Source organism: Lissotriton vulgaris, chromosome 10 (assembly GCF_964263255.1).
Source record: "Lissotriton vulgaris chromosome 10, aLisVul1.2, whole genome shotgun sequence".
In the NCBI taxonomy this organism is placed as follows: Eukaryota; Metazoa; Chordata; class Amphibia; order Caudata; family Salamandridae; genus Lissotriton; species Lissotriton vulgaris.
This window is the reverse complement of record NC_141698.1, coordinates 733,978,987-734,004,711: the sequence shown is the minus strand read 5'-3', so window position 1 is coordinate 734,004,711 and position 25,725 is coordinate 733,978,987. Positions and strand designations below refer to the sequence as shown.

The 25,725-nt window shown below is 50.7% G+C and overlaps 1 protein-coding gene across 8 annotated transcripts in view; it reads left to right on the top strand.

Annotated features, from left to right (window-relative positions):
- The window catches only part of WAC (WW domain containing adaptor with coiled-coil), a 669,371-nt gene that overhangs the window by 143,665 nt on the left and 499,981 nt on the right, over window positions 1-25,725 (top strand). For 4 of the 8 annotated variants that reach the window (XM_086941594.1, XM_086941592.1, XM_086941593.1 and 1 more), the window contains exon 7: window positions 686-997. The exons of the other annotated variants lie outside the window; for them this stretch is intronic. In XM_086941594.1, the coding sequence (XP_086797720.1) occupies window positions 686-997 (312 nt within the window). The remainder of the gene's footprint in view (window positions 1-685; window positions 998-25,725) is intronic. 8 annotated transcript variants of the gene reach the window in all.

Below are 25,725 nucleotides of genomic sequence, written 5' to 3'. Positions count from 1 at the left end.
AGAGTTCGGTTACCTGAACCTCCCACCGGACTGTATGAATATTAAGGAAGCCAGATGCCCCACTAATAGAGCTTGCTATGCAGCCAAATGGAAAAGATTTGTTATTTACTGCAAAAACAACATTGACCCATTAGATACTTAAATACAAAACATTATTTGCTACATCTACAAAGATGCAATCTTGCATACTCATTAATCAAATTACATCTCACTTCCCTTGCCGCCTACTTACAAACCACAGTTGTCATTGTTTCGAGTAGCTGCTATCACAGCCTTCATGGAAGGCCTTAAAAGGATAATTCCACCCAGACTACCACCATCTCCGGCGTGTAACCTAAACTTTGTTCTTACTAGACTCATGGGTTCGCCATTTGTTAGTCATATCTCGTGACCACAAAAGACTTCTTCCAAGACAACAAGAAGGTGCAAGCATCCGAGCCCAACACCAGATGGCAATCTATGCAAAAGTGTACTACTATGCAGCTCTACATGCCAAGAACAGATGTATACTGGTAAGTAGAATTTTCCTTGCGATTGCCTGAATCCCCATGCAAAAGATCTGTGGTGGGAGGTGTTGGTCTTAGTGTCAAATTGACGCACAATAAATCTGTTAAATGGAGTGTGATTATGCAATGAAATGTTTTCTTTTCCTTTTTTTTTATACTGTTGTGAATGTAACTTCCAGTGGAAGAGAAGCATTCCGGTGAAGCCAGTGGTATGCTCCCACAAAATATATTATCTCAAACAAGTCGCCACAATGACAGAGACTACAGATTACCAAGAGCAGAGACTCCAAGTAATATCGCCACAGCACAACACTCCATCAAAGCAGTTGTTCATCCAACTGCTACTACCCCAAGCACTGCTCCTCCTAATCCTTTTGCTGTACAATCCGATCATCAGCCAAAGAAATCATTTGATGCAAATGGAGCAGCTTCTGCACCGAAAGTTCCTGCTCCAGCGTCTTCTATGCCTGTGCAGAAAACAGAGAGGAAAGGTATGCATGTTAGGCTAACTGCTTGTTTTTTTTAAATGTTTAACTTTATTATTAAAAGGTTTTTTTCTAGAAGGAGAATCACACCTGCTGCTGGCACCATGTACATTTTAATTGATTACCTCGTTGAGTGTCTTGTGTTGGTAATGATGGTTGTTTCATTGGAAATTTTTGCTGTTGCCCTTAGGGGGTCCTCTTTAGTTCCGCATGCCCTAGATAGTAGGGGTACCTTTAGGAAGCTGTTTTTTTATATACTATACCAAAATGAGGTATAGTGTGCAGAGCTCAGTGGAACCCCAAAGGCAGGCAGAGGTGAAAGTAGGTAGCACCGTACTATCTATTTGTGGTAGTGTGGGCGAGCAGTAAGGCTTTATCAGAGAGTAGTGTTCAGCATTTGTTGTACGCCCTTAATTAGCAAATTATATCACACTCAAAGACTGAACTCAGACCAATTTTGTTTGTATAAAAATATTAAGTTATTTTATTTCTAGAACCAAGCCAAGCCAAGCCTGGCAGAGGTAAGTGAAATAAATGCTTTGCAAAATCTTATGCAGTCTTTACAATTGAGTGCAGGATGAAATGCAGTTTGATTGAAATACAGGTAAATCAAAATATCGAAATTACTATGCTTATTACTTTTCAGTTACTTTTTAGGTCGAGGGACCGTCTCGCTGCGAAGCAGTGGGCGGAGTCCCGAAGATTTTATGTTTTGGAGTTAGGGGGGCTTAAACCTGCCTCTCTCCCCCATTGGCTGGCTTCCTAAACGGAGGCCAGCCATTGAATGAGGGGCACCACTCAGTTCAAGCCCCGTCTCTTTCGGATTCGGGGGCGTGTTTTTTTGCGTTCTTTCGACTGTGACGTCATCCGTCACTCAGAACGCCAAAACACGCCCCCGAATCCGAAAATGGCCGTGTTTCTCAGAGGCATTTCTTCTTCGCCTCGGAGAAAGATGGTTGGCCCAGCTGGTGCTGCTGCCTCCAGTGCTGCGGTGTGGGGCGCTTGTTCCTTTTTTTATAGCCAATGAAGACAAAGCGGAATTGGTCAAAAGAGAACTGTGGAGGCATTGACACCTACAATTTTGGAAAAGGTGATGGACAGAGTTTCTGAATGATGCAGAATACTCCTACCCAGTCAAGAGATCAGGGCTTGATCCATCACCGTTTTTTAGCTCACTGCACCATCCCAGCTGGGACAGGAACAGACTAATTTGCATATAGCCAGGTTCTGAAGCTGGGATGGTGCAGTGAGCTAAAAAACGGTGATGGATCAAGCCCTGATCTCTTGACTGGGTAGGAGTATTCTGCATCATTCAGAAACTCTGTCCATCACCTTTTCCAAAATTGATTCTATCCACACTATGTGTGGGAGGGTATACTCAGACGTGAGTCCCTAGCTCATTGCACCATCAGGATTCAAGCAAGCCGGGCCGACGAGGCTGAAATGCCAGAAACCGGTCCCCGGTAGCTTGTCTCCTTCCCAGTAGAAGAATTGGCTTGGTAGTTTGGTTTGCCCTGTTCCCATCATGCACTGGGACAGGAACAGACTAATTTGCATATAGCCAGGTTCTGAAGCTGGGATGGTGCAGTGAGCTAAAAAACGGTGATGGATCAAGCCCTGATCTCTTGACTGGGTAGGAGTATTCTGCATCATTCAGAAACTCTGTCCATCACCTTTTCCAAAATTGGCATTGACACCTACGCCATTATACATGTTTGGATTGAATAAGTAGAGCCGGGGGTGAAACCTCACGAAGTGTTTTTTTTTTTTTTTTTTTTTTTTAAGTAAGAAGCTTTCGCTGGGTGTTTCGCTGTTCTGCGCGTCATTTTGTGTGATTTAGACAAAAAACACATGTTTTTGCGCCTGAGCAGCGTTTTGCGGTTGTTCTGTTTGCCCCTAGCGCAGACCCAGCAAGTATAGGCGCTAGTGTGAGGCGAGAAGACTGACACACAGAGTAGGCCTTACCCGAGCTCAGCGGCACCTGCGGGGCGCCTCCTCTGCCCATGGTCGGCTGCTCCGGAGGCGCCTCTTCTAGGCGCTACGTGGTGGCAGGTGAAGCGTCAGGCCTCCAGAGGCGGGGAAGGAAGGAGAGGTTTCAGGGGATGGCAGGGAAAGATCTGCAAGCCCCCTTGGACAGTGAGTGTGCCGGAGGGAGCCCCCTCTTCTCCAGGGGCCTTCGGAGCCTCAGCCAGGTGCACCGCTGCTGGAGTGCATGTGATCCAGAGGAGCCCCTGCTCCGGTCTCACCCCTCTGCAGCCTCTTATTAGAGAGTGATGACGTCTTGGGGCAAGAAGGCTCTGTTCCAGCAGACCATCTGTTAAAGCAGGGGGACTCTAGCTCCCTGAAGCAGGCGGCTGGGGTCCCTGGGACCGGTTGTGTCGCCTGTGGTCCTGGCCCCTACAGATGTTGTCACTCTGCACACTTCCCTTTTGGAGGACGTCCTTGCGGCCTCCCCTAGGAGGTGTGTTTTCAAGCATCTGTGTCTATAGCGCCTTGAGGCCGACGGAATGCACGGTGGCCCTGCCTCCGCCACCACCGAGCCTCGTGCGCACTGGTTTCATGATGGAAAGATGCCTCACGCCCCCTGCGCCCGCCTGTCACGCCCCTCCCCTCACGGCCATGGGTCCCTCCTCCCTGGAAGAGAGGATGCTCGTGTGTAAAGCTGGCCAGGGCTGATAAGCGCGGACTGACTCCTTGCCTGGGCCGATAAGGACGCGCCCGCCGTCCTATCCAGGAGGGCAGAGACCTGGAAAAGGCAAGAGGAAGCGGTGTCGCAAATGCATCCACAAGAGGCGCGTGCGCCGAGCAGCACTATGCAGCAGCGCTCGCGGCTTGCCAGGGGACGAACAAGTACTCACTGCATACACAACTCTGCTACTCGCTTCCCTACCCCAGATAGCGCCAAAAAGCACCACTCCCAGCTCCCTTTACTGACTGCAATCAGAGAACCATCAGCATCACTGCAAGCTTCCCTGACACATTGTAGGAACACCATCAGCATCACTGCAAGCTTCCCTCACACTCTGCAGGAACACCATCAGCATCACTGCAAGCTTCCCTCACACACTGCAGGTGAAGTAAAAGCAGCATAACCACAAGCTTCTCTAACTCACACACTACTGTAGCAGCACACGCAGCATTACCGCAAGCTTCACTCACACACTTCTGGAACAGACAAGCAGCATCATTGCAAACTTAACCTACACACTAATCGAACAGCTCAAGCAGCATCACCACAAGCTTCTCTCACACACTACTGGAACAGCACAAGCTTCCCTCACACACTACTGGAACAGCACAAGCAGCATCACTGCAAGCTTCACTCACACACTACTGTAGCAGCACAAGCCGCATCACTGCAAGCTTCACTCACACACTTCTGGAACAGACAAGAGGCATCATTGCAAACTTAATCTACACACTAATCAAACAGCTCAAGCAGCATCACCACAGGCTTCTCACACACTACTGTAACAGCACAAGCAGCATCATTGCAATCTTCACTCACACACTGCTGGAACAGCACAAGCAGCATCATTGCTCGTTGTGATCTGTTTTTCTTCCCTCTGTTCCCTGCTTGTGCTCGATTGCCTCTGTTCCCTTGTTATCTGTTTTTTCTGGCCTCGGTTCCCTGTGTGTGGCTCTGTGTGTGTGTGTGTTGGGGGGCTCTGTGTGTGTTGGGGGGCTCTGTGTGTGTTGGGGGGCTCTGTGTGTGTTGGGGGGCTCTGTGTGTGTTGGGGGGCTCTGTGTGTTGGGGGGGGGGCTTTGTGTGTTGGGGGGGGGCTTTGTGTGTTGGGGGGGGCTTTGTGTGTTGGGGGGGGGGGGATTTTTGTGTTGGGGGGGGGGCTTTGTGTGTTGGGGGGGGCTCTGTGTTGGGGGGGCTCTGTGTTGGGGGGCTCTGTGTGCTGGGGGGGCTCTGTGTGTTGGGGGGGCTCTGTGTGTTGGGGGGGGGCTCTGTGTGTTGGGGGGGGGCTCTGTGTGTTGGGGGGGGGGGCTCTGTGTGTTGGGGGGGCTCTGTGTGTTGGGGGGGCTCTGTGTGTTGGGGGGGCTCTGTGTGTTGGGGGGCTCTGTGTGTTGGGGGGGCTCTGTGTGTTGGGGGGGCTCTGTGTGTTGGGGGGGGGGCTCTGTGTGTTGGGGGGGGGGGGGCTCTGTGTGTTGGGGGGGGGCTCTGTGTTTTGGGGGGGCTCTGTGTGTTGGGGGGGGGGGCTCTGTGTGTTGGGGGGGCTTTCTGTGTGTGGGGGGCTGTCTGGGGGGCTCTCTGTGTGTGGCGGGCTCTCTGTTTGTGTGGGGCTCTGTGTGTGGGGGAGCTCTGTGTGGGTAGCTTTTTTGTAGGTGGCTCTGTGTGTGTGGGGGGGCTCTGTGTGTGTGGGGGGGGCTCTGTGTGTGTGTGTGTGGGGGGGGCTCTGAGTGTGTGTGTGGGGGGGGGCTCTGTGTGTGCATGTAAATGTGTGTGTCTCTAGGACTTTACTACTCACTCACACTATATACTACTCACTCTTTCACTTTGTACTACTCTCTCTCTAATACTCTCTTTACTAATAACTCTCTCCTACTCACTATCAACTACTCACTCTACTACTCTCCTACTTACTCTGTGTGTGGGTGCTAATGCAATAGGTCTCGCATATGCAAACGATTAAGCTATTGGCAATGTAAATGACAATGCCATTTATTTATGATGGAAAAAAAAAGTCATCAACAATGCCAATAGCTCTACCTTTAATAATGCCGAGACCATTGCAATGTAAATGCTTGTTAGATTACTTTTTAAGTGACTCTTTCTACTCCGTGTGATGTGCCTAAATATCACACTGGGACATTTCCTAGAGAAAAGGTAAGTAAAATCAGTTTTGCACAGTTGTAGTTTTTCAGGTTTCCATACAAATGAACTCCACACTTAAAACATTTTTTGGAGAAAAACAATCATTGTATTCCAATTGAGCGAAATGAAGTTGTTGGGTTCGAGGCATGTGGGCTGCTGAATTCATATCTGTGCATAGATCGCCGCCTAGTGTTGGGTCCGGATGATTGCACATTGTTGTCCTGGAAGAGTCTTCGAAGTATCACGAGATAGGTGGCTCCTCCCCTGGACTACAGTGCGCATGGGCATCGCCTCCATCCCCAGATTGTTTTTTTCCGCCATTGGGTTCGGATGTGTCGGTTCCCTCTGTCGGAACCGATAGTTGTTAACTCACTTAAATCGAGACCAAAAGGTCTTTAGGCTTGGCGCCGGTATCGTTTTCGTTCGGGTTTACTGTTTTCTCCAGCTCCGAACTCTCGCTGCCCTTCCGCGTGCTCTCGGCGCGGACGGGCCCACTCGACGCTCCAGCCATGGAACGGACTCAGTTTAAACGGTGCCCGGTCTGCAACGCGAAGTACTCTCACCTCGACGTGCACCCAGTGTGCAACACCTGTCTGTCGCCGGACCACAACGAGGCCAGGTGCATGACCTGCTCGAAGTTCCGGTGCAAGAAGACCCTCAAGATTCGTCGGGCTGCGAGACTCCAGGCCAAACTGTCTGCGCCCCCGCCGGACAACATCTTCGAGGAAGACGTCGGAGACGACGATGTCCAGCAGGTTTCGGACTCTGGCCCTGCGTCCGAGGGGGAGGCCTACGACGCAGGGGACGAGGAGTTTGACGAAGCCGACGACGAGGTAGGGGACGATACGGCCTTTGCCACTGTGGGGGATAGCTCTGAGGACGAGCACCCCCGGGCTGACTCAGGGGTCGAACCCCTTACTGCGGCCCAGGTCGAGGGATCGCCTTCAGGCCTTACCCAAGACCCTGTTACAAGTCCAGCAGCCCCGCCTACGAGCCCGGCCACGGACATTTTGGAGGTACCACTCACTTTTTCAAAACCGAAAGTGAAGCCTTCGGGTTCAACAGCTCCGGCTTCGAAACCGAAAGTGAAAGCCGTACAGAAGGCTCTGGAGGCGTCAAAACCTAAGAAATCCAAAATGGCCGACATGGACTGTCAAGCCAAGATGGCCGACCCGAAGGCATCTGGGTCGGTGCCGAAAGCAAAGTCGTCCGACGCGGCTGCGTCGGCGCCGAAGATGGTCGCGGTCGACGACCCTAAGAAGGCTTCAAAGAAGCGTCAAGGTGATCCTAAGGCTCAGGCTTCCCCGGCCCCGGCCGCCGGAGCCAAGGAGGGTACCGCGTCGACTCCGAAGACACTGCCTCTCGCCGACACGACTCCAAAATCAGGGAAATCAAGCGATGCGGTCGCTCCCTCCCCAGCCCTCTCGAAGAAGGTCCAGGAGTCCCTGCAGCGGATTCGGAAGGTCGCGGAGCTTCCCGACCCCGAAGCTGGCGGGTCGAAGCCCGCGCAGAAGCCGTCGAAGGCACAAGCGCCTATCCGCTTCACCCTGCCGCCGAAGTCGACGCCGAAGGCCTTCACTCCGAAGCAGGTGGCTGGGGTGCCCTCGAAGGAGGTGTCGACGCCCAAAGCGTCTCCGGTGGTGGCTAAACCTTGGCTCCAACCACTCGCGGAGGAAGAACGTCGTGAAGTCATCATCGACGCCAATACTGGGAAACTGTCCCTCCTCAAGAGAAAAATCACCACGGAGCCGGTGCTAGAACACTTTCGCATTCCTCTAAAACATAAAAGGGACTCTGCGGGTGCTTCAGCGCCTCCGGCGCCGGCATCCCCAAGTGACCTGCCGCGTTCCCCAACTCGCTCTACCGCGGGGGATGACGACGAGGAAGAGGTCGAGTACAACTATCCGGCGTACTCGGATCCGGAGGAGGAACATGTACCTTGGTCTGCCGGAGGCGACCCCGAGGACCCGCAGTCGGGTCAGGAACCACATCTCTTTGCGCCAAAGACTTCGCCAACGGAGGACTCTGCTGCCTTCAACGCGCTGATCGAGAGAGCTGCAGCCAACCACGATGTCGAGCTGCACTCCGATCCTGTGGATGTAGACTTTTTGTTTGACACTTTCTCTGTGGCCGAAAAGTCAATCAAAACTCTGCCAATGCTCAAGGGAGTGCTCAAGCACGCGCAGGAGGTCTTCAAGGAGCCCACTCGGGCACGTGTTATCAATCCACGCATTGATAAAAAATATAAGGCAGCGCCCTCGGATCCAACATATATCAAGGGACACTTGCCACTAGACTCTTTGGTCGTTTCCAACGCTCGCAAGAGGGCGAACTCACAGACAACTGGTGACGCTCCTCCCCCAGACAAAGAGTCGAAAATATTTGAGGCCTCAGGGAAGCGGATTGCTGCACAGGCAGCTAACATTTGGCGCATCTCGAACACTCAGGCCCTACTCGCACGCTACGATAGGGCTCATTATGACACCCTAGAGGCACTACTGCAGCACTTGCCTGACCAGTACAAGGAGGCAGGGGAGATGTTAATTCAAGAGGGAAAGCTCATCACAAATGCTCCCATTAAATGTGCGCTAGATGTGGCTGATACGGCATCCAGGGCGATCAACACTAGTGTGTTGCTCAGAAGGCATGCATGGCTTAGGATTTCAGGGTTTAAACCTGATATACAAACGACCATCCTGAACCAGACGGTTAATCCTGACCATTTGTTCGGCCCTGAGGTGGATGCGACGCTTGAGAAAATGAAAAAAGATACAGACACAGCTAAGTCTATGGGGGCCCTTCAATCTCAGCAGTTTCGGGGTGGCTCCTTTCGCCGCTCCAATACCAGAGGCACCTCAAGGGGTCAGGCATCGCAATCCACTCAGTACTACAAAGGCAATACCCAAACCTCATACACCAACAAGGGTAGAGGTGGCTACAGAGGCAACAACATCAAAGGCAGGGGACGTGGAAACAACAGCTCCAGGTCCACCGCCGCCAACAAGCAGTGACGCCTTGTCACTGCCCCCCGACCACACAACACCGGTCGGGGGGAGACTCCAGCAGTTCCTGCCCGCGTGGAGATCCATCACCACGGACAGGTGGGTCAAGTCTCTTATCCAGTACGGTTACTGTCTGGAACTTACCTCCACTCCACCGAACATACCTCCAAGAAGCCGTCCTATGTCCGGCGAGCACTTGCTCTTGTTGCAGCAGGAAGTGCAGGTCATGCTGCAAAAAGGCGCAATAGAGCTCGTCCCACTGCAGGAAAGGGGTACAGGAGTTTACTCTCTGTACTTTCTTATCCCCAAAAAGGACGGTTCCCTGCGGCCCATTCTGGACCTCAGGCCCCTCAACTGGTACATTCTCTCGGAGCATTTCCATATGCTCACGCTGCAGCAGGTGCTCCCTCTGCTTCAACAGGGGGACTTCCTGGCTACGTTGGATCTGAAAGACGCTTACTTTCACATCCCCCTGCATCCTTCCCACAGGAAGTATCTCAGATTCACGATCCAGAATCAGCACTACCAGTTCAGGGTTCTGCCGTTCGGAGTCACCACAGCGCCAAGGGTCTTTACGAAGTGCCTGGCGACTGTGGCGGCGCATCTGCGACGCCAGAACGTCCACGTCTACCCTTACCTGGACGACTGGCTCATTCAAGCAAAAACAGAACAGTGCGCCGACCACGTGTCCCGCACCATTCATCTCCTGCACGATCTGGGATTCTCTCTGAACTACCCGAAATCCCATCTCCAGCCCGCCCATGTACGACAGTATCTGGGCGCGACAAACACTCTGGCAGCCACCGCGCAGCCAAATTCAGTGAGAATCGCCAGTATCCAAGCACTGATCCAACGATTCAGACCGCAACACTCGCTTCCAGCGAAGGTGTTCATGCAGTTGATAGGCATGATGGCCTCCTGCATCTCCATTGTCCCGCACGCGAGGCTACATATGCGTCCGCTTCAGGAGTGCCTGGCACGTCAGTGGACTCAGGCTCATGGGCAGCTGACAGACCTAGTGTTGGTGAGCGGTCGGGCATACAGCTCTCTGCATTGGTGGAATCCACAAAACCTTTGCAAGGGCCGACCATTCCAGGAGCCTGTGCCGCAGATTATCCTGACAACGGACGCTTCTCTCCAGGGATGGGGAGCGCATGTCCTCCACTACACGGTGCAGGGACTATGGACACTACGGCAAAGGAAGATGCACATCAATGTGTTGGAACTGATGGCAATCTTCATGGCCTTAAAGGCGTTCAAAGTACATCTGTGCAACAAGGTTGTGTTGATCCGGACAGACAACATGACAGCCATGTACTACATTCAGAAGCAGGGAGGCACACACTCTCCGCAGCTGTCTCATCTGGCTCAGAGCATGTGGAAGTGGGCCATTCAGAGGAACATCTTCCTCATGGCAGAGCATCTCCCGGGCAAGGACAACCAGCTGGCGGACCTGCTCAGCAGGCACAGCCATCAAATGCACGAGTGGGAGATACATCCATCAGTACTCCAACCGTACTTCCAAAGGTGGGGTCATCCAGAGATAGACCTGTTCGCCACAAAGGAGAACGCAAAATGCCAAAGCTTCGCCGCCAGATTCTCACACCCGCAATCACAGGGCAATGCGATGTGGATGAACTGGTCAGGCAGATTTGCGTACGCTTTTCCCCCAGCACCTCTGATACCGCTGGTGGCACGCAAGCTCAGGCAGCGCTCGATGACTCTCATCCTGGTTGCTCCGACGTGGGCTCGCCAACCATGGTACACCACGTTTCTAGAACTGTCCGTGGTACCGCATCAAAGGCTTCATCTCACTCCCAGCCTTCTGACGCAGAGCCATGGCGACATTCAGCACCCAGATCCGCAACAGCTCAACCTGGCGATCTGGCTCCTGAAGTCCTAGAGTTTGGCTACCTCAATCTTCCCCCCGATTGCATGAACATCATTCGGGAGGCAAGGAAGCCCACTACTAGAGCTTGTTATGCGGCTAAATGGAAGAGGTTTGTCATTTACTGTGTTAACCACAATATTGACCCGCTGGCTGCTTCCATTCAAAACCTCATTTGTTACCTGTTCCACCTGTATCAATGCAATTTGGCGTACTCTTCCATCCGCATTCACCTGTCTGCTATGGCAGCATACCTTTAAAACAGGCAACACCTGTCACTTTTTAGGGTTCCTGCTATCAAGGCTTTTCTGGAAGGACTCAAAAGAGTCATTCCGCCAAGGACCCCACCAGCTCCAGAGTGGAACCTCAATGTGGTTCTTACTAGACTGATGGGTCCTCCCTTCGAGCCACTGCACTCTTGTGAGTTACAGTTTCTGACTTGGAAGGTTGCTTTCTTAGTAGCAATTACGTCGCTACGGAGGGTTAGCGAGCTGCAGGCGCTCACCATCCAAGAACCTTTCTTCCAAGTACATGCTAACAGGGTTGGGCTCCGCACTAACCCTAAATTCTTACCCAAGGTTGTCTCTCAATTCCATATGAACCAGACAATTGAGTTGCCGGTGTTTTTCCAAAATCCAGAGACGCTGGCGGAGCGGATGCTCCACACCCTGGATGTTAAGAGAGCCTTGATGTACTATGTAGACAGGACCAAAGATTTTCGCAAAACCAAGCAGCTTTTTGTTGCTTTTGCCACACACCACAAGGGAAACGCTATCTCCAAAGCTGGGATCGCTAGGTGGATCGTGAAATGCATTCAGATCTGTTACGCTAAAGCTAAGCGCACTCTCACTATCCCACCGAGGGCCCATTCCACCAGGAAGTTGGGGGCCTCTATGGCTTTCCTAGGTAACATTCCCTTGGAAGATATCTGTAGAGCAGCCACATGGTCTACCACACATACTTTCACTAAACACTACTGTGTAGACGTGCATTCCAAACAGCAGGCAGCTGTTGGTCAGGCTGTTCTCAAAACACTTTTTCAGACTGCTGCAGCTGGCACGGGCGGCCGCCGCTAATGGAGGGACTGCGATGTATTCTATGCACAGATATGAATTCAGCAGCCCACATGCCTCGAACTGCAAATGCTACTTACCAGTATGCATCTGTTCTTGGCATGTAGGGCTGCTGACATTCATATCGCCCGCCCTCCTCCCCGGCGCCTGTAGCAGCTGCAGTATTCATTCATATGTATATTTATATGCTCATAGCATGGTCATCACTCACATAGTTCACTCCATCTCTGCCAATGGCTAAAAACAATCTGGGGATGGAGGCGATGCCCATGCGCACTGTAGTCCAGGGGAGGAACCACCTATCTCGTGATACTTCGAAGACTCTTCCAGGACAACAATGTGCAATCATCCGGACCCAACACTAGGCGGCGATCTATGCACAGATATGAATGTCAGCAGCCCTACATGCCAAGAACAGATGCATACTGGTAAGTAGCATTTGCATTACCAGGTAAGCACTCAGGCTTTGGGGTTGTTTCTTGGGTTAGTACAATGGCTCCCCCAGGGTCAAGGATGCACTTATTGTTACACCCTCTGCTGCACTAAGGCGGCATGGTGCAGTGCGCTCAGGCCCCATGTTATCCAATGGGGGATAGGAGGCCTCCAGTTGGTGACTGCTTAGGAGCAGGCTGCAAGGTTGTGGGAGTAAAGCTCCTGGAGTTTTGCTCAGGGTAAAGGGGATCCAAAGTACACCAGCTGCGGCACAGGGGCGGTTGGGTGCAGGGTGCTGTTTTGGTGTCGGGTGCCCTGTTGATTTCAATGGGGATTCTCCGGTTTCAACAAAGACTGCAGGCTCTGGGACAAAGATATTCTGGAGGTGACCACCGGTTGGAGAGGTAAGTTGGGATGCCTGGGTATTCTGGGACACCATTGGTTGGGCCACCCAATGCCGTGGGACTTGGGGTGCAGAGATGTCTTTAAGCGTGCGGTTTTCCTTACCAGCTCCTCTCAGGGAAGGGGGGGATAGATATTGTAAGTGCAGTAATGCCATAGAGTATATGGTGCTGGGAGGTTGTCATTACGAACTCCACAGCACCACAATGGCTACACTGAAAACTGACAAGTTTGATATCAAACTTCTCAGCACATTAAACCCACGCTGATGATGTGGGATTTAATGTAAAACACACTACAGAGAGCATCTTAGAGATGCCCTCTAAAACCTAACCTACTATCCACGACTTGTCTGAGAGGCTGCCACACAGCAGAGATGTTGCTGGACCCCTGGGTGGAGAGCCCCCCCCGCTCTCCTGGGCCTGCAACAATGCACATCCTGGGCGAGGTGCTAGGTCTCCTCCCCCAGGATGGGCAGGGGGAAGTTTCAAAGGCATGCTGCCTTTGTGAGCTTTTCCAGACCACTTGCTGTACTCAGCAACTGGCCCCCACCGGTTCTGACCCCCACTCTGGCGGGAAACCCTACATGAGGAAAGAGGGGTCTGCCAGCCTGTGCCAACTCGACCCCTCAGGCTGGAGAGGCGGGGTGAAGCACAACTCCGGGCTCCGGCCATCTTGAGGATTGGGAGCCATGCCCAATCAGAAATAGGCTCCTGCCCCCCTCCCACAGGAGAGGAGCAGGATAGGACCCCACCTGTAATGCCCCTAAATTTAGTATTTAAGGGGCACCCTGAACCTTCCTTCTTCAGATCTTGATTTCGAAACAAGAAAAAAGACCAAGAAGAAAAAGACCTGCCGTGCAGCTCCTAACAAAAGGACGACACCAACTGACGACCCCAGCCCTACATGCCTGTTGATCCTTGAACCTGCTCCTGCTAAATCCTGCTGCCTCCTGCGGACAGCAACCTCGAGAAACCCGGAGCACCTGCCTGCCTTGACCCTCTTAGAGACTGGGACTCCCATGAGCAGTGGCTCTGCTCGAACAGCAATACCTCTGGTGCCAGCCAAGAAACCGCAAATCCTACTCACTCTGCACCCACCGAGCCTGTTGCCTGAGTGAGCAAAGACCCTGAGGATGTCCCCCTGGCAATTCTGACCTGGAATCCAAGGACCCTCCTCGACGCCGTCTGCAGCCTCTGAACCAGGGACCCCTCCAATCGCGACCAGCAGAGGGTAAGATTTCCCGATATCAAGACACCTGCATCCGGCGCCCTCCAGCCCCCTATGCCCAACTCTGGGTGCCTACCTATCCTCCAAGATCCCAACTTACCCCTCGAAGTGTTGGTTGCCCCAAAAGATCCTCCGTTACGAGCCTGCAGCTTTAGTCCACTTTCCAAGATCTCCATTGAATAACATTGAGTGCCTGACGGCTCAAAAGCACCCTGCACCCGCCCGGCCTGCTAGCCAGCAGCCACCAGCCTGCCTCTCATTGGATAACATCGGGATTAACTACCTCTACACCCGGCTGCCCCTGTGCCGCTGAGGGTGTAACAACTGTACCTACCTGACCCTGGGAGACCCCTGAGTCTATGCCCAGTATTTTAACTTTGCCAGTCGAGTACTTACCTAAAAGCTGGTACCTCACTTTTTTCCCATAGGCTGGTTTCACTTGAAAATTCTTTTAAGTGTGGAGTTTAGAAACTACAATATTAATCTAAAATCAGCCAAACAGCGAATTCAGATTTACTCGCCTGGTATCCGGAGAGACCTCAGTGCTGCATCTTTTAGCCCAGTACTGACCCTGAAAAGTAATGTTGGAGGCATATGAGCTGCAGATTGCACACTGTGCATAGATCGCCACCTAGTTTTGGGCCCAGATGTTTGCAGTTTGTTTTCCTGAAAAGTTCTTTGGAAGTCATGAGATAGGTGACTCCTCCTTTGGACCACATTGCGCATGGGCATCTGATCCATCCCCAGATTGTTTATTTCCACCGTCGAGCTCAGATGTGTTTCCTGCACTCCGGTTTGAAACCTAATTTCCTTCGGCACGCAATCCTCACCCAGTTTGAGGGTATCGTTTTGATCGCTCTCCATCAACGTGATTCTTCACCACTCCGAAGGCTCCGATTCCGGTAGTCGACGAAGGCCTTCGGGCCTACCTAGGCCTTACTTCCTCGCTCATGGAAAGGACGCCGTAAGTGTCTTCAATGTTTCCCCACACCGACCTACATGAAGTGTGCAACCTTTGCCTCTCTCCGGAGCACGAGGCCAAAGACTGTTCCGCGTGTGCCTCATTCCGCTCCAAGAAGACGATCCGGGACCGACTAGCTCGATGAACTATGGCTCGCTTGTCGGCTTCCATCCCAGACGACCTCTTCGAAGAGGGCGTCGACGTGCCAGAACACCAGTACGCCGAAGAGAGTACCAGCTCCTCAGATGTCGAAGACTCTGTTGAGGAAGTCACTCCAGCTCAACTGGTCGTAAGTAAGATCGTCAACCCCAACACTTCCTCGACACCCTCAAAAAAGGCTTCAGGCACACCCTCTCCTTCGGGCCCGGGTGCACACCGAGAGACTGCTTCCCACGCCCCACCTTGGGGCCCGGCAAAGAACTCTACTAAGCCCTCGGGTAGCTCGGGCTCAAGCCAGCTTATCCCCGGTGCCGATCATATACCGACACCGAAGAATAAGCCATCTTCCTCATCCATGCCGACCGTTGCTCCGATACCTAAGCACACGGCACCGAAGAATGGCAGCGGCTCATCGATGCCGAAGCTGCACTCGGAGCCGACTAAAAAAAAAAAAAAAAAAGCCTAAAGCTTAAGAACACATTTCGGAACCGAAAAAACACCCGGAACCGAAGAAACCGGTTCTGGTAAAGGACATTTCAAAAGGACACACTTCTAAACCAAAAGATCCAAAACCAGCTACTGATACGGTGCTGAAAAAACCTGCGGAGCCAAAATCCTCGACGACTAAGGATTTACCCTATTCAGAGGAACTTTTCACACCTGATCCTAACCAAAAAACTCTTGTAAAGGATCCTAAGACTGGTCAATTGACTCTCAGCTCCAAGAAGAGACCACTTGAGGCGCCAGCACCTTCCCCTCCAAAGAAGAAACATTGCAACCTCTCCATTAAGGGTCCCTTCTCCACCACCTCCCCATACTGTTCCTCCTCCTACACCTCCGCCACCTCACCATTCGCCTACACCTTCCCCTAATCCAGACGATGATGCAGACATAGACTCTGATGATACAGGTGGGGTGCACATGACCCAGCAGGGGCCAATAGTCCCCTTCAGTCACCTAATCCATGGGATGATTACAACACCCCTGATGTGCTTATGTCCCACAGGACGATATATACCCTTCTAGACCTTCCCCACCAGAGGACACTATAGGTTTTAACCTACTAGTCCAAAGAGCTGCCCAATATCATGGGATGGACTTGCACACTGATGCGGTGGAGGATGATTTCCTACTAGTAACTTTTGATAACACACAAAGGTCTACTGCCATTTTGCCAATGCTTAAGGGTGTCATCAAGCATGCAACAGAGGTTTTTAAGGATCCTGTCCGGGCTAGAGTCTTCAATCCTTGCATTGAGAAAACCTACAAAGCTGCCACTACAGATCCAGTCTATATTAAAGGTCCAGCACCTTTAGACTCTTTAGTAGTGTCTAATGCACGTAAACGTGCCAATTCTCAGACATCAGGCGAGGCCTCACCACCAGACAAAGAATCTAAGCTACTTGACGCCTCTGGCAAAAGAACAGCGTCACAAGCAGCTAATATCTGGCACATTGCCAACACCCAAGCGTTGCTGGCCAGATATGACAGGGCAAATTATGATGAACTAGAGTCCATAATGCAGCATCTACCAGACAAATACAAAAATAGGGCCAATGAACTTATACAGGAAGGTAAAAGTATCACTAATACTTTGATTCATTGTTCCCTAGATGCTGCAGAAACCGCCTCAAGGGCAATCAATACCAGCACCCTACTACGTAGACATGCTTGGCTATTTATTTCAGGTTTTAAACCTGAGGTACAAAACTCCATCCTTAATCATCCATTTGAGACACATTTATTTGGCCCAAATGTTGACGTGTCTTTAGAAAAATTAAAGACACTGATACAGCAAAATCTATGGGAGCCTTGCAGCAGCAAGCTCCCAGACGTTCTTTTCGTCGCTCATCATACAGAAGCAGCACTAGAGGCTACTCCTCAAAGTCCCTCCACTTCTTAGAAACCACCTAGCCAATCCACATTCACGAAGGGCTACCAGAGCGGTGGTTACAGGGGTAACCAAGGCAGAGGCAAAACCAACAACTCCTGCTCTGCCTCTACCCCTACCCAATGACTTTCCTCCCCTTCCCCCCCAACATTCCACTCCTGTGGGGGGAAGACCACAACAATTCCTTTCTGCCTGGACCAACATCACATCAGACAGGTGGGTGCGACAGATTATTTAGTCAGGTTACTGTCTAGAACTAACATCTACCCCCCAAACATACCACCCAAACAGCTTCCAATGCCACAAGAACATCTATCACTGTTAAAGCAAGAAGTAGTATCTCTGCTACAAAAAAGTGCAATAAAAACAGTTCCTCTGCACCAACCGAACAAGGGGGTTTACTCTCTATTTTCTAATCCCAAAAAGGACAGCTCTCTAAGGCCTATTCTAGACCTCAGACTGCTAAACATATGCATTCAGTCAACCATTTTCACATGGTCACACTCCAAGTCCTTTCGCTCCTGTCACAAAACGACTTCCTTGCTACTTTAGATCTCAAGGACGCATACTTCCACATTCCCATTCACAAGGCTCACAGGAAGTATCTCAGATTTGTGATAGACGGACAATACTTATGAATTCAAAGTACTCCCATTCAGAGTCACAACAGCACCAAGAGTATTCACCAAGTGCTTAGCAGTAGTGTCAGCGCATTTACGAAGACAGCACATCCATGTCTTCCCGTACCTAGACGACTGGCTCATAAAAACCAGCTCATACAACCGATGCGCGGAACACAATCATGCCACAATACAGCTGCTCCACAAATTGGGGTTCACAATAAACCACGCCAAGTCCCATCTACAACCATCCAAACTACAATAGTACCTCGGTGCCACAATAAACACCTCAACAGTGCTAGCTTATCCCACTCCAGCAAGGATAGCCAGCATGCAAACTCTTCTAGCAAAGTTTCAGCTAGAACACTCCCTTCCAGCACAAGTGTTCATGCAACTCATAGGGATGATGGCCTCTTGCATTTTCATAGTGCCCCATGCAAGACTTCAAATGCGCCCACTATAAGAATGCTTATCACGTCAATGAAACCAGGCTCAAGGTCAATTAACGGACCTAGTGTTGGAAGACGGTCGGACTCCTCGCTCTCTGCAGTGGTGAAACACCAAAAACCTTTCCAAGGGACGACCGTTACTAGAGCCAGTTCAAAATCTGGGATACCTAGATGGATTGTCAAATGCATACAGATTTGTTACCACAAAGCTAAACGTCCGTTATCTGTTCCTCCTAAAGCCCATTCTACAAAAAAAATAGGGGCTTCAATGGCATTTTTTGGGAACATTCCCCTAGATGACAAATCAGCTACATGGTCCACACCGCACCCATTCACAAAACACTATTGTGTAGATGTGCAAACCAAACAAGAAGCTAATGTGGGCCAGGCTGTTCTGAAAACATTATTCCAAACTAATGCAACAGATAAGGGTGGTCGCCGCTAAGAGTGGGTACTGCTATGCAATCTGCATCTCATATGCCTCGAACGGAAAATGCGACTTACCAATGTATGCATCTGTGCTTGGCATGTAGAGCTGCAGAGTTGCATACGCCCACCAGCCTACCCTTGTATGTTCCAGTATTATCTTAATTGGATACAAATTATATTGGCATCCGTCCTGTTTCTTGCAAAGCTCCATTTCCCTATGGAGCCGCCTATTTCGTGACTTCCAAAGAACTTTTCAGGACGAGAACAAACTGCAAATATTCGGGCCCAACACTAGGTGGCGATCTATGCACAGTGTACAACTCTGCAGCTCTACATGCCAAGAACAGATGCATACTGGTAAGTAGCATTTTCCTTTATCCGTACTTACCAGTAACTTGAATTTCCTTCCAGAGGATATCATTGCCTGCTTTTTGCTGAAAAAATTTATCGATTTTTGATTCTTACAAATATTCTTTACAAATCGTGCCAACGATAAAAACCTAATTACTTGCCTGTTTTAGATAGATGTCCCAGTGCTGAACATAGGAGTCCAGCACTGGATTACAAAAGTAACGCAAACCTACTTTACCTGCAAACTGAATTTTCTTCCATAGGATAACATTGGTAATTTTACCTAGTAAAGTTTCAAAGTGTCGACTTTTAAAATACAATAATATTCCTTAAAAATCACTACTGTAACCAAAACGCTTTTACTTAACTGTTTACAGTACATGTCCCAGGACTGAATCCAGGATCCGGTCCTGTGGCTACAAAAGTAATCTACAAAGTAACTAATTGCATTTAACTAGAAATTCCCATTGAGCTCAATGTTGCATTGTGTTTGAAATTGTGTTGCCTATTGCAACATCTGTAGCTAATGTAATCAAAAAGTCTATGTTGGAGAACGAGGCAGCATCTGTGAGGCCTGCACAAATAACATGACACATTTGTCCTTCACTGGGAACCAAACACCCTAGGGCAGCATCTGACTCTCAGAGGGTAGCGTTGCAGAGCAGTCTGAGGCTTACTCAAGGGAGGTGATGTGGGCTAGTAATGGCCAATTGCAGGTGCGCAACACTAACACTCAATAATTGATTGTCCAGTCTGTACTTTGCTTTATAAAAGTAAGAGTACATTTATTAAACACAGACACTAATCAATACTATGCAACAATTTTCAAATGAACATAAGCTGTTGGAATTACTTTGTGACATTGCATAACATCTCCACCCCTCCCGCAGAGGTGGTGGGGGTCTAGTACCACCACTCCCATGTATGCACATCATCTTGCCCCCAATGCAATTAGTTGAACATATCCTGGAGCGAGGGCCCTGCGCACTGGCACCATCCCAGTGCCCCCCCCCCCCCTACCTCAACAAGCATTAAACGGGGATACACCTGCCTTGGTGACACATAACCCTGACCAAGCATCTCCTACTGACCCTAAAGTATACCCCTCTACATCTTAAGGGCGAACAGTCTGGGGTCTTCACCTAAGCGCAGCAGCAAGACTACATGTTTACGCACACTTTAGAATGACAGTACTCAGCACATTTGGATATCATTAAAAATGCATTGCAATTACAGCCCCTAAAGGCATCACAGTTGATCACAGGATTGTTGTAAATTCCGTCAGACACCCTAGCAGGAGTGTCTAGCCACGTAAAGCCACTTTGCTTGTGACATCACCTTACACCAGTACTTCACATTGAATATCAGTCCCTCTAAAAGAAATAACCATTAATAAATGCATTTCAGTGCAATTACACCATTTCACCTCCAGGGGATGCCCTTCTCGAGACATCTCCAACTCAGCCCTTCAATCTTTGATGCACTTCTCAATGAACCCCCAGCTGTAGAACAAAAGTTACAGCCTATGAGGTGATGCAATCTTCGCTGAGCGTTGAGGGGTTATTCTTTATAAATCCTCAGGAAACTTAGGGTGGGACTTAGCTTTGTGCTGGGGGCGAGACTGCGCTTCTCCAGCAGCTCCCCCAGCACCTTTTCACACTCAAGGGTGACCCCTCTCCTCTGGTGGCCACCAAATCGCCAAAAGCACTCCATTCTTCATGCCTTGCAAGGCATTATGGTGCGCTTCAAGCTCCTGCTGCTGAATGATAGATGAGCGGCTCTCCCGCTGTGCCGGGGAGAGCCGTGCTGGCGCTTTGCTGTTTTTTGGAGCCTCGGTGGGGGGGCCTGGTCCCACCCGGACCCACGGGTAAGGGTATGCGGTGCGGGGAGTCCACCCATGGCTGCTCTGTGCTTTGGTCGGGGGGGCCCCGGAACCCCCGCAGGGGCTCCAAGTTGGAGGGCAGTCTTCACGGGGAGCGTGACGGCGCTCCTCGGCTTGGTCTTCTCTCCTGGGGGGCTCTACGGCTCTCCCCCTCTTCCTTTGGCTTCGGGCAGCCAGGGTGGGCTCCTGGCACCCCTCGCTGGCATAATTTCACAGGGAGCGTGACGGCGCTCCCCGGCTTTACTTCGGGTGGGGGCACAGCCCCCGGGACCTGACCCACCCTGGTGGCCTTTTCTGGACCGGCGGCGGAGCCTCACGCGCTTCGCCGTCAAGGGGCCACAGGTCAAAGTTCACTCTCCGTTCTGGGGGCCATATCTAAGCCCCTGGAGGTCCGATCTGTCCCATTTACCTTATTTCCTGAGACAAGAACCTGCAAGAAGAAAAACTACTGAACAGCCGTGCAGGAGCTAACAAGAGGAAGACACCCACTGACTTGGCCCCAGCTCTAACGGCCTGTCTCCCTCCTTGAACCTGCTCCTGCGAAATCCCGGTGTGTCCAGCAACCTCGAAAACCCCGGAGGACCTGCCTGCCTTCAATTCCAAAGACTTTCTCCTGTGAACACTGGATTTGTACATCTGCAACCTCCCTCCATGGCCGTAAACCACAAATCCGCACCACTCTGCACCCGCCGTCCACGGCCTGAGCTTGAGTGGGCAAACACCAAGAGGTCACCCAGGCCATCCTGACCTGAGATCTGGCAACCCCATATCTGCCGCCAGCCGAAGCCTGCAGTCTAAATACAGAATGCCCCTCTAACCATGACCAGGAGCTGGTAAGAAGATCTGACCCCAAAAGCCACTCCTGCACCCGACGCCCCAGCCCTTGTGTGCCCAAGCAGACTGTGCCTAACCAACCCCTAACTTCCAACTTACCTCTCGAAATGGTGGTCACACCCAGAAGACCTTTGTCTCCCTGCCTGCAGTGCTTTTGCAAAACGGAGGTTCTCCATTGAAGAGAACATGGCGTCCGACGTTGACATAGCACCCTGCACCCGGCCGCCCTAGTACCGCTGAGAGTGCGCCTTTGGTGCTCTTTTGTTTCTCCCATTTGCCCTGAGCTAAAGTCCAAGAGCTTTGCTCTCCCAATCCAGTGGCCTGTTCGTCAGCAGCCACCAACTGGAGGCCCCTTGTCCCCAATTGAATAACACTGGGCCTCAGCACCTTGTACCCGGCCGCCCTAGTGCTGCTGAGGGTGTAACAAGAGTGCATCCTAGACCCTGGGGGACCCCTAAGTCTACCCTCAGACCCTCCACTCCCATATACTTACCTCAAAACTGATACCACTATTTTCCTCCATAGGATAACATTGACTGTTTTTCTGTGAAAAGTTTCTAAGTGTGGAGTTGAGAAACTAAAGAAATTCTGTAAAATCGCATAATCTATCAAAAACGATTTTACACACCTTTTCAGGAATTGTCCCAGAGTAGTATCTAGGTATACTACTCTGTGTAAGCCTAGTAATCTCAAAAGTTACTTACCTGCTATTTTACTAAAAAGCCTATTCAAGTTTATGTACTGCATTTAGTAAGTATTGCATTTCTCTGCATCCATACTGTAAATCAAATCAAAGTTCATATACAATTATCATTCAAACTGTATTTCAATTGCATTACTACTGTAAAGTACTTATTGCTTACCTGTGGCAGTCTTGCTTGGTTGTAGAAAATAAAATAACTAAAGAATATTGTTATACAAAAACAGTTCTGATACTGCCTTACTGCTCGGCCACACTACCACAAATAGAGAGTAACATTCTATCTAACTTTACCTTTGCCTACCTTTGGGGTTCCACTGGACTCTGTGCACACTATACCTCACTTTGGTATTGTGTATATATAGAGCCAGCTTCCTCCACCCTCGTTTCGACTTTCCACCTGCAAACACGGATCTGAAACAAAAAACTGGTTATCCATCCAGATACTTGACATATTCATGTGAAACTGCCAGAGAAAAGGAAAATGAGCTGACAAGAGGACTACCACATTCCTTTGAAACAGAAGTATGTGGGTACAAACCCTTCTCCTTGCATTACACCTCCTTTACCCATTGACCCAAATTTGCTCATTACACCCACAAATTCCCCCAACCTCAATCACCTATTCCACAATATGAAGGGGATGGAGATGGAGATGAAGATAAGCCACAGGTCATTAATGACAACATGGAGGACCATAATACAGATCAGATCAAACAATGATCCGGATCTATACCCTTCCAAACCCTCACCACCTGATGACAACATAGGGTATATAGAGCTACCTAATAAGGCTGCTCAATACCATGGGGTGGAATTACACAGAGGCGCTTGAAGAGGATTTTTTCAAGGCGCTTGGGGAAGGGGGGTTCAATTTTTGTCGAATAGCCAGGTTTTAAGTTCTTTTCTGAAGGAGGTGTGGTTTTGAGTAAGGCGGAGGTGAGTGGGGAGTGAGTTCCAGGTCTTGGCCGCCAGGAAGGAGAAGGATCTGCCACCCATGGTGGATTTTCGGATGCGCAGGACTGCGGCGAGGGCTTGATTGGACGATCTAAGTTGGCGGGTGTGTAGAAGGACAGTCGAGTGTTGAGGCATTCGGGTCCTAGTTTGTAGAGGGCCTTGTGTGCGTGGGTGAGAAGGCGGAATGTAATTCTCTTGTTGACTGGAAGCCAGTGGAGGTCTTTTAGGTGTCCGGTGATGTGATCTTGGCGAGGGATGTCCAATATGAGTCTCGCTGATGCGTTTTGGATGCGTTGAGTTTTTTCTGTAATTTTGCTGTTATTCCGGCGTATAGTGTTTTACCATAATCCAGTCGTTTTGTGACCAGTGCATGGGTAACAGTCTTTCTTGTTTCGAGGGGGATCCAGCGGAAGATCTTTTTGAGAGTACGAAGTACGTTGAAGCAGGAGGATGAGATTGCGTTGACTTGTCTGGACATCGAAAGAGAGGAGTCTAGGATGAAGCCCAGGTTGCGTGCGTGGTCTGTGGGTGTGGGTGCTGTGCCCAGAGCGGATGGCCAGAGGATCCTAGGATGAGCACCTCCGTTTTGTCTGAGCTGAGTTTTAGGCGGCTATGTTTCATCCAATCGGCTACTTCTTTCATGCCTTCGTGAAGATTGGTTTTGGCGGTGTTAGGGTCTTTGGTGAGGGAAAGGATTAACTGGGTGTCGTCGGCGTAAGGGATGATGTTAAGGTCGTGTTGACGCGCGATGGAGGCGAGTGGACTCATGTAAACGTTGAAGAGGGTGGGGCTGAGTGATGATCCTTGTGGTACTCCGCAGATGACTTCGGTGGCCTCTGATTTGAATTTATGAGTCGGACTCTCTGGGTTCTCCCGGCGAGGAATGAGAGGATCCAGTCCAAGGCTTTTACTTGTATGCCGATGTTGCTGAGGCGTTGTATAAGGGTGCTGTGGCAGACTGTGTCGAAAGCGGCGGAGAGGTTGAGTAGAATGAGGGCCGCTGTTTCTCTGTTATCCAGTAGTGTTCGAATGTCGTCTGTTGCTGCGATGAGGGCGGTTTCGGTGCTGTGTCTGGCTCGAAATCCGGACTGAGAGGGATCGAGGGAGTTGTTGGATTCAAGGAAGGCGGCGAGCTGGCTGTTGACGGCTTTCTCAATGACTTTGGCGGGGAAGGGGAGGAGGGATATGGGTCGGTAGTTTTTAAGTTCGGAGGGGTCTGCTGTGGGTTTCTTCAAGAGGGTGCAGAGTTCGGCGTGTTTCCAGCTTTCTGATGGAGTCAGCTTTGTTGAAGATGTGGTGGGGGCAGGGGTCGGTTGGCGAGCAAGAGTGGATTGAGCTCATTAGGCGGATGGTGACTTCGGTGGTGATTGGGTTCCAGGCGCTGAGGTTGTTAGTTGGCGGTGTAGGATCTGAGGGGGGTGGGGAGGGTTGTTCGCCGGGAGTGTTCTCGAAGCGGTTGTGAATGTCGGCAACTTTGTTGTAGAAGGAGGAGGATAACGCAATGCAGAGGTCTTGGGAGGGAGTGATGTCGTTAGATGCTGCGGCGGGGTTGGTGAATTCTTTGACGATGTTGAAAAGTTCCTTGCTGTTGTGGGCGTTGTTGTCGAGACGCTCCTTGAATGCTGATTTCTTGGCGGATCGAATCAGTTGGTGGTGTTTGCGGGTGGCCGCCTTGAGGGTGGCCATGTTGTCGGTGGTAGGGTTTGTTCTCCATGTTTTCTCTAGGGTGCGGCATAGCTTTTTGGATTTTTTAAGGTCATCATTGAACCAGCGAGCCTTTTTGTTGACTGAATTGATCTGGTGCTTTTTCAGGGGTGCTAATTCGTCAGCGCTGTGGGTGATCCATTGCTTGAGTTTGGTGGCCGCTTGGTTTGGGTCCAATGAGAAGGGTGGGAGGGTTTTGGTTGAGTGATGTGAGGAGTTGGTCGGGGGTGATTTTGTTCAAGTTTCTCCGAGGAATGGGTTGTGGGCGGTTGTGGGTCAAGGTAGTTTTGTAGTTGAAGTGAACACAGCTGTGGTCTGTCCAATGGAGAGCTGTGGTGCGGTTGAAGGAAATGTGCTTGCTGGGGGCGAAGATCGGGTCGTGCGTGAGCCCGGCTACATGGGTGGGGGTGTCCACAAGTTGTTTGAGTCGAGATTGGCCAGGTTGTCCAGGAGGGAGTTGGTGTTGCTGTCGTGTTTGTTTTCGAGGTGGAAGTTGAGGTCTCCTAATAATATGTAGTTCTCGGAGGCGAGGGCAAGGGCATGTGGGCTGACGAAGTCAGTGATGTCATCGCTGAATTGAGTGCGGGTTCCTGGAGGCCTGTAGATGAGGGTGCCTCTAAGTGTGGTCCTAGGGTCGGTGTGGATCTGGAAGTGGAGATGTTCGGCGGTTGCAAGATTATCGTTGAAGCTGGTCGTGATTTTGATGCTGTTTCTGTGGAAGATGGCGATGCCTCCTCCTGTTTGGTTGGTGCGGTCTTTTCGGATGATCTTGTAAGCGTTCGGTATGGCTATAGCGATGTCGGGTGCTGATGATGTGTTCATCCATGTTTCTGTAAGGAAGGCGATGTCCGATGACGTAGTGTCGAGTAGGTCCCAGAGTTCAGTTGCGTGTCTGTGGATGCACTTCAGGTGGTTAGTCGGGGCTATGTTTGGAGGAAGTGGATTTGG